A 13405-nucleotide genomic window follows, 5' to 3' on the forward strand; every position below is an offset into this window, starting at 1 on the left:
TTAGTTTCTGTTCGATGGACTTTGCCATCATTGTGTGAATGTGTGTGAAAGGGTGAATGTGGCACGTAGTGTAAAAGCGCTTTGAGTGGTCGGAAGACTAGAAAGGCACTATACAAGTACAGGTCCATTTACCATTTACCATGCCACGGAAAATCAAAATCAAAATGGGTCCAAGAGGCTTTCTTGTACATCTCAACATGTTTCACGTGCCTACCAACTTTTATACATATCGGTGAAGCGTGGCGCCGGGGCTGCTTTTTTCTTATCCTGTAGGGGGCTCTAAAAACACGACAAACACGATTTTTGGTATGTGAGCTACGGGCACCAGTCTACACGTGCCCTGTGAATTTCATACTCATAACTATTATGGTCTCCGCACAGTGATTTACCGTGCCACCTAGTGGCAGATTGTTGACACATTTATTAGTGAGCCTCAGGGAGACATGGGCAACCATCCTACCAAGTTTCATTTTAATCACACGTGCCGTTGCAGAGAGATAAAGTTCGGACAAAGTGAGTCGGAAGAACAGGAAAAAGAAGTTTTCGGACATTTCGCGTTCTAGCAAAAAAAATTGTAGGCGAAAGTGGGTGGAGCTTATATGGGGAGATTCAGCTCCATTCACCGTACGCGTGGATATAAAGAATTGAATGTGCGACAAACTGTGCAGAAGTTATTAGCCTAAACGCATTTTTTTATGATAGTAGCACCACCTAGTGGCCAAACCGAAAGCGACACATAGAATATAAATTTTTTCACCAGGCCTGACAACTTTGCCAAATAAAATTGACTTTTCGTATATGTTCAGGGGGGCAAAAACGCAGTCGAAGGCACTAAAAATAATAATAGGGAAATTGAGCAATTATAATAGGGACCTCCAGCGGTCGCTGGCTCGGTCCCTAATTATTAATATAATAATAATATATTTTATAAATATGATATATAATATCAACATGGTTAATATCACACAATAATAACAATAACACATATCACATACGGTAGTATATGTTCCACAGGTAGATTTAGTCCAGTTCTGTCATTGTGGCTCTGACAGAGGAAGATGAGTTATACAGTCCTACAACAGTGGGGAGAAACGATTTTCTGTATCGTTCCTTAGAGCAGCGTGGTTGAATGAGTCTGTTGCTGAAGCTGCTCTTTAGCTTGTCCAGTGTTGTGTGGAGGGGGTGGGAGGGATTGTCCATGATTGCCAGCAGTTTTGCCAGCATCCTCTCCTCCACCACCTCCTCCAGGGTGACAAGCTTCAAGCCAACAACAGATTCAGCCTTTTTGATGAGTTTGTTCAGTCTGTTGGTGTCCTTTGCCTTGATGCCCGCACCCCAGGACCCCGCAGCAAAGAAGATGGTGCTCGCCACAACAGACTGATAGAACATCTGCAACATCCTGTTGCAGACATTGAAGGACCTGAGCCTCCTCAGGAAGTAAAGCCGGCTCAGGCCCTTCTTGTTGATGGCCTCTGTATTTGTGGACCAGTCCAGTTTATTGTCTAGTGTGATACCCAAGTACTTATACACCGACACATCGGTACCGCCGATGCTGACAGGAGAGGGCAGGGGCTTGTTCCTCCTAAAATCCACCACCATCTTCTTTTGTTTTTGCCACGTTCAGCTGCAGGTGGTTCTCCCCACACCACTTCACAAAGCAGTCAACCAGGTCCCTGTACTCAGCCTCCCTCCCACCTCCAACACACCCCACAATAGCTGTGTCATCAGAGAATTTCTGCAGATGACACGACTCAGTGCAGTACTTAAAGTTAAGAGTACACCGAGCTTAATGAGGGTGAGCGCACGACTCGCAAAACAAAGATGGCTGCGCCCATATTGAGATGTATTTTCTTTGTATTTGTACTACATTGGTCGTTTTAATGTCAATTTTAAATGCTCTTACACACTTGTGTACATTGCTGCTTTAGTCCGGTCACCAATTTATGCATTGCACGGTGTTGCTGTGCGTGCAATACAGTGTATAGTTTTGTTTCCGAGCTGGTTTGCTAAATAAGCTAATGTAGCTAACAATAACACTAGCCTGCTACTGCCCCCGGTGGCTCGAGAAAAACGCCACAGCACTTGTTGAAATTGAAATAGGCAAAAATGGCAAAATATTATAGAAATGTAAGAATTGCAATAACGGAATTACTTGAAATGTTTGTGTTTCTGTAGAAAAACATTTTATTATTTCACATTGAGCTTGTTTAGATGAGCCACAAGCTTGCTCTCGTGTTCTAGCGAAATGTCCAGCAATAACAAGACAGCTGCTGGACTGGTGGCGTCTATGTTCTTTCCGACTCGTAATGACCAAAGACAAATGGAACGCTATAAGTGGTACAAGTCAGGCAATACATCACGTTCTCGCGTCAGAGCAACTCGGGCGGGGGATTTACGAGACAAATGGATAGCACCATTAGAGTTGAACCTATTGAAGAACTGGTTCAACTCGTTGGCTCGTTGTTCGTTCCCCCCAGCTGCCTCCCCTTCCCTCTGAAAGCCGGTGATCTCTTTCATCCCACTCCACACTTCCCTGGAGTTGCTGTCTTCCAGTTTGTTTTCCAGTTTTCTCCTGTAGTTGTCCTTGCTCTCACTGATGCTGCGTTTGTACCCGTTTGAGTTCTGCTCGGTCCCCTGATCTAAAGGCCCTCTTCTTCTCGTTGAGAAGAGCCTTCATGTCGCTAGGTACCCACGGTTTGTTGTTTGGGTAACAGTGGCCCTTTTTAGTGGGGATGTTGTTGTCTATGCAGAACCCAATGTATTCAGAGATACAGTCAGTAAGGCCATCAATATCCTCCCCGTGTGGCTCATACAGAGCATCCCAGTCGGTGGCCTCCAGCACTCCATGCAGTGTTTCCTTGGCCTTGGGAGACCATTTCCGCACTGTCCTCACTGTGACCGGGTGCTGCTGAACCACAGGCTTGTATGCTGGTAAGAGCCGGACTAGGTTGTCGTCTGACCTGCCCAGGTGGCAGGGGCAGTGGAGCTGTACGCATCTTTAACATTTGCATACAGCAGGTCCAAGGTTTTATTGTTTCTGGTGGTGCATGTGACAAACTGGTAGAAGGTTGGGAGTGTGGATGAAAGAGAAACATGATTGAAGTCCCCTGTGATGATGATGAAGGCCCCAGGGTGTTTTGTTTGAAGTCCTGCAGTCACAGCGTGGATGACGTCACACGCTGCTTCTGCTTTCCCAGATGGAGGAATGTAAACAGTGATGGCGATAACGCTGGAAAACTCCCTCAGCAAATAAAATGGACGTAGTCCGACGGCGACAAGCTCGATGTCCGGGCTGCAGACACACTCTTTCACAGAGACGTGCCCGGGGTTACACCACCTGTTGTTGACGAGCACGGCGAGTCCCCCTCCTTTCTTCTTGCCGGTCGCGGCGGTGTCCCTGTCGGCTCGGACTGTCTGGAAGCCGGGAATGGTGACGTTGGAGTCCGGTATCTGCTCTTGTAGCCACGTTTCTGTGAAACACAAGATACTAGACTCCCTATACTCCCGCTACATTCTGGTGAGTGCTTCCAGTTCGTCCACTTTATTTGCCAAAGACCTCATGTTTCCAGTGATGACTGCAGGGATGTAGGGTTTAAACATTCTCTTCTCCATCCTCCGTTTAACAGCCGTTAAGCAGCCTAGCCGTCTGGAGGGTATGGAGGGTCTCTCTCCGGCCAAGAGGGTCGGGTACCTCAGTGCCATCAGCTGGTCGCGAGTGTAAACAATGTCTGTGGAGTTGCAGTCATTGTTGCAGGCATGGCTCCCAGTCATCTGGAGAGACCAAAGTGCAATAAAGTGTGGTAACAAGTGCCCAAACCACTGAAAAAAGCATCTCCACGTAGAGTGGTGCGAAGATGCACAGAGCAATGAAAAATAAAGATATAAAAACAAACTACAAAACGACTAAAAACACTAAAAACCGACAGTAATACCCGGAGCTACTACAACAGGCTCCCGCTAGGACGGTGCCATTTTGCATTATAATGTAATGATAATGTAATAATTCATTATAATGTTTTTAAGGCTTAGAGGTTGGTTTGCATTTCTAACATTTGAAACATCTGTGTTAATGGTCACATCTATGCAAAAAAGGAGCGCTCAATCGAAGTATAGCAGATCATAAAAGTACTATTCGATGTATATAGCAGGCTTATACTTGATTTAAATGAACCAGGGACTTTAGGTTGCTCATGCAAAAGGGGCTTTTTGGATTTCTGAATGGGGAACTTTAATGCAAATAAAGGGTCAAATGAGGAATTATATTTGAAACCATTTTACTTGAGTTCAGTGGATTACATCTGTTCTTATGCTCATGCTTTTTATATCTTTTCATCATGCACGTCTGTAGATACTACTGACAAATCTGAAGTTGATCTGATGAATTCTGTAGGAAGAGTTATGTTAAAAAATATCTTAATCCTAATCTTAATCAGCAATAATAATCTAATTTAGATCACACGTTGAGTTTTAAATGTACCGTCTTTTTCACCTTTGAAGTACAAAGCATGTAAATGCCAAAAGTGACCACTAAATTCAAAATGGCTAACTTCATGTTGGGTTTGGGGTATGGGTCCAAGAGGTTGTTTTGTATGTCTGGACATGATACATGTGCATACTGATTTTCATATTGGTGAAACATGACGCAGGGGCTGCTGCTTAGGGGGCGTTATCGAGCCATTTTGCCACGCCCATGTGTGAGACCCATATGACCATAGTCTGTATAAATGGACATTGTCTCTGTGATGTCATCCATAGGTTTCTGAAGAGTCGTTGTGAAGCTCAGTGAGGTTCTGGAGCCAGCTTCAAGTGGCCATTAGAGTAACTAGTTTTTTTTATGTCTGTGTTGGTTTCATTTGCAGCTTGTTGCTTGCGACATGTAATCAGTACCTAATTTTTTACCACCACTGACGTGTGCTATGTTTCATTTGTTTGGGAACATGTTGCAGCTGCCAAAACTGTAATTCATTCAGAGGAATAATAATAATAATAATAATAATAATAATAATAATAATAATAATAATAATAATAATAATAATAATTCCTTGCATTTGAATAAAAAAAGCAGTGATAGACTGTCACTGTTCCTCTTAACAACCAATAAAGCAATCATTCAATCCTCTGGTGCAGGCAGACACATTGGTATGTAGATCCCACTGTGACAAGCAGACAGGAGGCCTGATTCACAACCTATTGTCTGTGTGTGTGTGTGTGTGTGTGTGTGTGTGTGTGTGTGTGTGTGTGTGTGAGAGAGAGAGAGAGAGAGAGAGAGAGAGACAGAGATAGAGAGAAGAGAGAGAGAGAGAGAGATCCACCCTGTATTGTTACCCAGACAGAAATGAGTGAAGCCACCTGACACAGATAAAAAAAACCTGTCCTTCAGCATCACCACCTGTCACACCCTAACACACAAAACAAACCTACCCCGACTGTAGGCCGGGACATACCAAACATAACGGACATACGTGGGCCAGACTTGATTTAACGCACCTTGCAGAGAGAGAGGCATGTGACTCATAGCGCTAAATAAAGTCTTCATAAAGTCCAGCCTAGCCCAAGTATGCCACATATTGTCTTTGTAATGGAATAGTGGGTTCCATTTTGAGCAGTGACATCAGCTTCAATAAGGTGAAGACATGTGTGGAGTGGTAATAACAATAAGACATGCTAAAAGGAACAAAAAGACATGAAAAAACTTAATAAAATAGTATGGTCCAGATACTTTGTGAAGAGCAGAAAAGAGACGGCATGACACAAATAGTAAAGAAGATAATGAGACATTAGAAAACAAGAAATGAGACATAAAAAAGGAAAAGAAGAAAGGAGCCACAACAAAAAAGAAGAGAAAAAGGAATGAGACATGAAAAAGGACATGACGAACAAAAATGCAAAAAATAGACTCGGAAATTGGAGATGAGAAGCATTGAGAAATTAAAAGGAACAGAAAACATGGTATATGGATAGGAGATCAAATTAAATGAGGAATGAAAAAGAGGGGTGATGAGACATGACAAAAGGAAAGAGAAGAAATAAAAAGATGTAGAGAAGAGAAGAGCATTCGATTGCGTAAAAACAGGTTGGCTGACTAACTGGACTGGTTATCATAGCTGACATTCCTGCTCACATACACATACTGTCTCACTCATATGTCCCCAGAGGACAAAGCAGCAAAGCGGAGGAATAGAGTTGAGGTGTGAGTCAGGTTTGAATTCATTAAGCCTGAGTTATCTGGTTTCCTGGGTGTGGCTGCAGGTTAGTAGAGTCTGTCTCATCAAACACACACACACACACACACACACACACACACACACACACACACAGTAGGATATAGATCTACTTATTGCTCCTAGCAGTTAATGCTTTTGGTAGTGAGAACAGTGCTTACTCTATTTCTGTCCAAAAAGGTCCTTTTTCAGTGTTTCTTGATGGGAAACAGAGTGTCTAAATGGTCCATTCATTATTCACTGCTATGCCGGAGACTGCAGTATCAGGGCTGGATTAACCTGCAAGGAGGCCAAAACCGAAAGTTTGCCTCAGGCCAAAATTAACTATGGGCTCCAACTGACCCCTCATTCTTCCCACTTTAACGGTTAAAGGGACACTCCACCTATTTTATATGACAATGTCAATTGACCCAAACCCTTTTGGAATCTATGCCAACTTTGTCCTTTACTGTACTTATACATATATATACATTAGATACTATATTTACTTGTATAATAATTAGCTAACATTTTACTAACATTTGCTAGCAGATGTTTACAATTTACAATTAGTGCCGATTAGTTAGCTAGTGTTTTGCTCTGTAGTCAGATAACTATCTAGCTAATGCTTGATATAGATCAAATAGCTAGTTAGCTAGCAAATAAACATTAGCTAAGTTAAGATGCTGCTATAAATATATGTAGCTTTTATCTTTTCACCATCTTCAAAATGTTGTTGTCTTTTCAACGTAGGTTAGCCTGGCACATAGGACATCTAAGTACAACTTTTGTTGGAGTACAGCACAAAGAGGGACGGGACTTAGGAAGGGTCAGTTTACTTCATGCTCTAGTTCTGGAGCATAGATAATAAGAACTAGAAACCAAACACCAAGCTGCTGCCTATTGAGAACTGCTCATCTGGTGCATACCCTACACCAACATGTTTTCTTGCCTCTGGGTGTACTTCCTGGTTATGTGGCCCTAGGGTGGCCACTTCCTTCACATCAAAAAGGAGGACACTTTGCATACACAGGGACACGCAAGCAGTTATTTGTTTGGTATGATCCAGTAGGCTTTGCCTATACATATGAGTATGAGCATTTTCAGGATTTCAGTCCAACAACCAACGTTATGTTCTCTGTCACTGAGAGCTTGATTGACAGCCTGGTGGTAGCAACTGCATGATCCTGTGGAGAATCAACACATGGCTCATTTGAATATTAAAATTAGCCATGTATTGATAGGTCACAACATGAAAATGTAACCAATGAAATTACTAATTTTGACACACATTTTTAGCCAATAAGTATTAAACTAACGAGGTAATGCGTCAAAAGGCGGAACCTTTTTAGTTATTTTCTCAAAAGGAGGACAAATGAGTGTCAGGCTTAAGGCTGCGCCTGCAGCCAGACAGGGCATTTAAAAGCCGGACTGTCCGGCCTAAAGCTGGACGAATGGCCACCCTATGTGGCCCACATGTGCAGCAATGTGGGTGGTTGTGATTCAGGAGGTTAGGAGTTGGATCCCTGGCTCCTCCTGCTGCATTTCGAAGAGTCCCTGAGCAAGATACTGAACCCCAAATTGCTCCTGATGCTGTGCATCAGTGTGCAAGTGTATCTGAATGACTTAGTTTCTGTATGCGGCCATTGCCATCACTGAGAAACCAACTCTGGTTATTGGCAGCTTGATAGTCAGGCACATATTTTAGCGAAGCCAGCAACCACAGTTATATGTATACCTGGGGCCAGAGCGAGCGACATCGAATCATATTTAAAACTGCTAGCTAAGGATAAACGTAAATAGAATAAAATTGTTATTCACGTCGGCAGTAATGACGCCCGATTACACCAATCGGAGGTCACAAAAATGAATGTGGAGTCGGTGTGTAATTATGCTAAAACAATGCTGGACCACTGCCCAATCTGACCAGTGATGACATGTATAGCTGCATGTCGTCATTCAACCGCTGGCTGTCGAGGTGGTGTCCAGAAAACGATGTGGGCTTCATAGATAACTGGTGGACCTTCTGGGGAAAACCTGGTCTGATTAGGAGAGACGGCATCCATCCCACTTTGGATGGAGCGGCTCTTTTATCTAGGAATATGACAAAGTTTATTTCTGATCCTAAAACCTGACAATCCAGAGTTGGGACCAGGAAGCAGAGCTGCTGTCTTACATACTTCTCTGCGCTTTCTTTAGAACAGTCACCCACCCAAAACCCCATAGAGACTGTGTCTGTCCCCCAACCACCTAAATTATTTAAAGAAATAAAAACAAGAGGAATTAAAACAAAAAATAAAATAATGAAATGTGGACTATTAAACATCAGGTCTCTGTCCTCTAAAGCTGTTCTAGTGAATGAATTTACTTTGTCTTACTGGGACCTGGCTATGCCACGAAGAATATGTTAGCCTTGTTCTTAGTCTTTCTCACCCGACCTGGAAAACACTCCATCCAGTTTTGTTTGTTATAGTGTATTGCGCTCCTGTACCGTACTCTGATTTTCTATCTGCTTCTGTCAGAGTGTAAATAAACCCACTCATTGTTTTAATCACACTCTTGACCTGGTTTTATCATATAGTATGGTATTGAACATTTAATAGTCTTCCCAACAAAATCCTTTTCTATCTGACCGTTATTTAATAACTTTTGAATTCCTATTCCAGTGCTGTAGCTAAATTTAAGGAGGAGATTCCATCAATGTTTAATTCAGTCCTATAACAACTTTAGTCCCTCCCAAATTGATCATCTTGTTAATAGTGCTGCAGGCTCACTGCAAACAACACTAGATTCTATCGCCCCTATAAAGAGGAAAATATCAAAACATAGAAGGCTAGCACTGTGGTACAACCACCAAACCCGCCAATTAAAGCAAAAAGCGCGATAGTCTTAAAACTTATAGAAAGGCCCTCCGTAATGCCAGAGGAGCCTATTATTCAGCACTAATAGAAGAAAATAAGAACAACCCTAGGTTCTTCTTCAGCACTGTAGCCAGGCTGACAGAGAGTCACAGCTCTATTGAGCCACATATCCCCATAACCCTCAGTAGCAACGACTTTACAAGCTTTTTTTATGATAAAATTATTACTATTAGAGAAAAAATTAATAACCAAATGCCCTGAACAGCTATCACTGTCTCTTCAAGTTCAGGAACTTTAACAAATGTAAAATCAGATATAGACTGTCTGCTATCGATCTTCATCAACTAATTTCAATAATTTTTACATCGAAGCCACAACCTTTTAGACCCCGTCCCAACTAGGCTGTATAAAGAACTCTTACCCTTAATTGGCACTTCTTTACTGGATATGATCAATCTTTCTTTATTATCAGGATATGTACCACAGTCCTTTAAAGTAGCTGTAATTAAACCCCTTCTTAAAAAGCCCACTCTTGACCCAGGGGTTTTAGCCAACTATAGACCGATTTCTAACCTCCCCTTCCTCTCTAAGATTCTGGAGAAAGTAGTCGCCAACAGTTGTGTGACTTTCTACATAACAACAGGTTAGTTGAGGATTTGCAGTCAGGATTTAGAGTTCATAACAGCACATTTACACTACATCAGAAAACTAACTCATTCATACACATTCACACACCGATGCACAGCATCGGGAGCAATCTGGGGTTCAGTATCTTGCTTAAGGATACTTCAACATGTGGTGGGAGGAGCCAGGGACTGAACCAACAACCTTCTGATTAGTGGATGACTCGCTCTGCCTCTGAGCCACAGCCGCATTTGACACCATTGACCATAATATTCTTTTACAGAGACTTGAGCATCAAATTGGCATTAAAGGAACCGCACTAAGCTGGTTTAAGTCATATTTATCAGATTGTTCGCAGTTTGTACACGTTAACGATGAATCTTCCATAAACACTAAAGTTAGTCATGGAGTGTATTAGCATGTATTAGCTTAAAATCCTCCTCCTCACATACAAAGCTCTTCATGGTCAGGCCCCTTCATATCTTAAAGAGCTCATAGTACCCTATTACCCCTCTAGAACACTACGTTCTCTGAATGCTGGGCTACTTGTGGTTCCTATAGTCTCTAAAAGTAGAACAGGAGCCAGAGCCTTCAGTTACCAAGCTCCTCTCCTGTGGAACCAGCTTCCAGTTGTGGTTCGGGAGGCAGACACCCTCACCACATTCAAGAGTAGGCTTAAGACATTCCTCTTTGATAAAGCTTATAGTTAGGGCTGGTTCAGGACTCACCTTAGTTATGCTGCTATAGGCCTAAACTGCCGGGGGATTTCCCATGATGCACTGAGCTCCTCTCTTTCTCTTTCTCTCTTTCTGCACACATTTATGTCCGATTAAAGCATGTTACTAACTTCACTTCTTCCCCGGAGTTCTTGTGCTTTCTCGTCTCCATGTTCTCATGGATCCTGGTGGAGCCTGCTGCTATCCCTCTCTCTCTCCCTATCTTTAACCCCAACTAGTCGAAGCAGAAGGCCACCCACCTAGATCCGGGGTCCGTCTGAGGTTTCTGCCTCTTAAAAGGATGTTTTTCCTTGCCATCGTCGCCAGGTGTTTGGTCATGGTGGGAACTGCTCTATTTGAAAAGTGTCCTGAGATAACTTTTGTTATGAATTGGGGCTATACAAATAAAACTGAATTGAATTCAAATAAATATACTGTATGTAAAAACATCCGAACGAGGAAAAGCATTTTCCTTTCGTCTCCTTCAGTTGTTGTAGGCATACAAGTTTTGGTAGCTGTATGAGTTCACACTGTCAATCCAAGTCCTGCCTTTTCAAACTCTCCTCGCATTCCTACATTCCACCTTCGCTGAAAGAGGAGAAAGAGGAGGAGTGAGAGTGGAAGGTGGGTAGAGGATATGAAGGAGAGGAAGAGGGTTGAGGCCAGAAGAGGAGAGGTGATGACAGGAGAGGTAGGAGGAATGGAGCTCAACAGAAGACGTAGCCCAGTGGTTCTCAACCTGGGGTCAAGAGACCACCAGGGGTCCTTGGGGGGGATTTCATCTCACTATTATTTAATTGACTAAAAGTTGAGAGAATGTATAAAAAATTATATTCTGTTTATACTCGTCACTGTTCAATCTGCCAATCTACAATATAGACAGTTATGGAATAACTCAATCTCATCAAATACAATACTGGTGTATGAATTTGGGGGTCTGACTGATGTAGACGACCTGAAAGAAGGATATAATAGTTCATGATAAAAAAAACATATTTTCATTCACTGCTTTCTCCTTCTACTTGGAATCTATCCGTATCTGGAGGGCTTGGTAATTGCAGCTTCTTACATAAGCATGTAGGGGTACACACACACTGGCCCCAGTACGGGCTGGTACTGAAATGATTAAGCTGGGTTAGCGCAGGGTATAAATCTGGAGAAGGAAAAACTGAGCAGAAGGAAGAAAAGAGGTCAAAGAGAACACACTGAAACTGTGTTCAGTCTTACAGCATTTCCACACATTGCGGTACATCATTTTGACACTGAATTCTAAAAATGTGAATGCAGATAATAGCAGTCTGACAGTGATATTATACAGTGGGATGTTACCGTCTGTTCAGTGTGATCAGATCACATCTGCAAACTGTCAGAGAACAGAAGAACTTAGAAATCAATGTTAATTCGTGTTCCTACAGCGGGATGTTTGAGTTTCACTGTGCATAGCTGTTGTCTGAGGTTTTCTGATGGTATGCAGTGTTGTGATATGTTCCATCGCCTATGACCTTTGGCTCATGTTATTTCTTTTTGTTCTCTCAGGTCCTGTCAGTGTGATAACAGATGAAAAACTGTCAGTTGGGAGAGGCACACACTCTATTAAATTCCTTAAAAGTAATCTACTACTAGCGGGAAGTTGCTTTTTTGGCTTCATGCGCCACTGAGCAGCTTTCATAGGAAAGAACGAAGCGCCGCCTCCAACACTTTATTCAGTTCTCTTTACACCTCCATGACTGGACCAGGATTAAAAAAAATTTGATGTCACAAATCATGCCCCTTAAAATCAGCTTTTCAATGAGCACAGAGAAACTTTCCACTTTCAGCAGATGAATGTGAAAAGGAGGGTGTTTCATCACTAATTCACTTAAAGAGTCTTGCCATCACCATCGAAGTGTGCTTGCGTAACCTAACCTTCACTCACTTAAACTGAAAGATCAGAAAAAAAAAAACGTTTTAAGTCCCACTCATTCAATCCATGAGACAAATTTCCATTATTCTCTAAAATAAGTGAGCTCCCCTGAAAGCCATAGTTTGCACACTTCCCGCAATACCTGTAGTTATAAAAGGCTCATTCTAAGGTAACAAAAACACAGTGATTCCTTTACTTTTTTAGTGTTGTGTAGTGTAATGTTGTAGTGTTTATACACTTATGTCAAATGTCAAAATGTAAAAAAAATGTTAAACTAATATTATATTCCATTTCTGATAGATCCTCCTAAATGTTGTGGACCTTTTAGTAGCTATCCACTGGTTCTGGCAGCAGCAAAAGTTCTTACAGTCTAGATTACTATAATGAGCACAGCAGTGTGGGGTTAGTATGCTAGCAGTAATCGCAGTGTCAGTATAAACAGTAAGTAGTATTGTGGTGTTATGGCTCCAGCGTCATGCCCCGCCCCCTCTGTTGTGTCCCCGAGTCTCGTCAGGTTGGAGGAGGAGGAGGAGGAGGAGGAGGACGGGTTACACTAGCACCTCACGTCCCATACTGGATTTACCGGACTCCACCTGTCGCGAGCGCTGTGGGTTTTTTTTGTGTCCGTGTCGAATGATAACATTGCGCTGTCACACAGGACGGCACGAGACACAAACAAAAGCGCGAGACCTGTTTTTTTAAGCGAGTGTCGCAGGAAAACAGAACATTACCGGACAGCTGAAAGAACCGCTGCGGCTCTAAACGCCTGCTGCTTTATGTTTGGATATTCACCGCTTTTTACCCGCGGACAGAGGAAGAAACAACAAGCATAATTCCGGTGGATGGTTTTATCCGCAGTGCCTCAGCCGACCAGCCAACCGGGGAGCAGAATGTCAAGACAGCAGCAGCACCGGACGCCGTTAAAAGTCACCGACAGCGTGGTGGAGGTCAAGAGCAAAGTGAGTGGTAACGGGGGGTGTTTGACTGGTATTATTAGTGAGGGAGAGGAGAGAAACAGTCATACGGGGTCTGGTGGATGCTAGCGCCGGGTGCACTGACAACACCGACACGACCTTCTGCTGTGGTTACGTGATGTATCTC

The 13405-nt window shown here is 42.8% G+C and overlaps 1 protein-coding gene across 2 annotated transcripts in view; it reads left to right on the forward strand.

The window, feature by feature from the left end:
• The first annotated feature begins 12847 nt into the window (after positions 1–12847).
• pard6a (par-6 family cell polarity regulator alpha) overlaps positions 12848–13405 on the forward strand; it is a 48021-nt gene continuing 47463 nt past the window's right edge. Inside the window, exon 1 of one of the 2 annotated variants that reach the window (XM_051383287.1) lies at positions 12848–13263. In XM_051383287.1, the coding sequence (XP_051239247.1) occupies positions 13147–13263 (117 nt within the window). In that variant the 5' untranslated portion in view covers positions 12848–13146. The remainder of the gene's footprint in view (positions 13264–13405) is intronic. The other variant, XM_051383288.1, reaches the window with a different exon arrangement.

The sequence above is a fragment of the Dicentrarchus labrax genome, unplaced genomic scaffold, assembly GCF_905237075.1.
Source record: "Dicentrarchus labrax unplaced genomic scaffold, dlabrax2021, whole genome shotgun sequence".
Taxonomy (NCBI): domain Eukaryota; kingdom Metazoa; phylum Chordata; class Actinopteri; family Moronidae; genus Dicentrarchus; species Dicentrarchus labrax.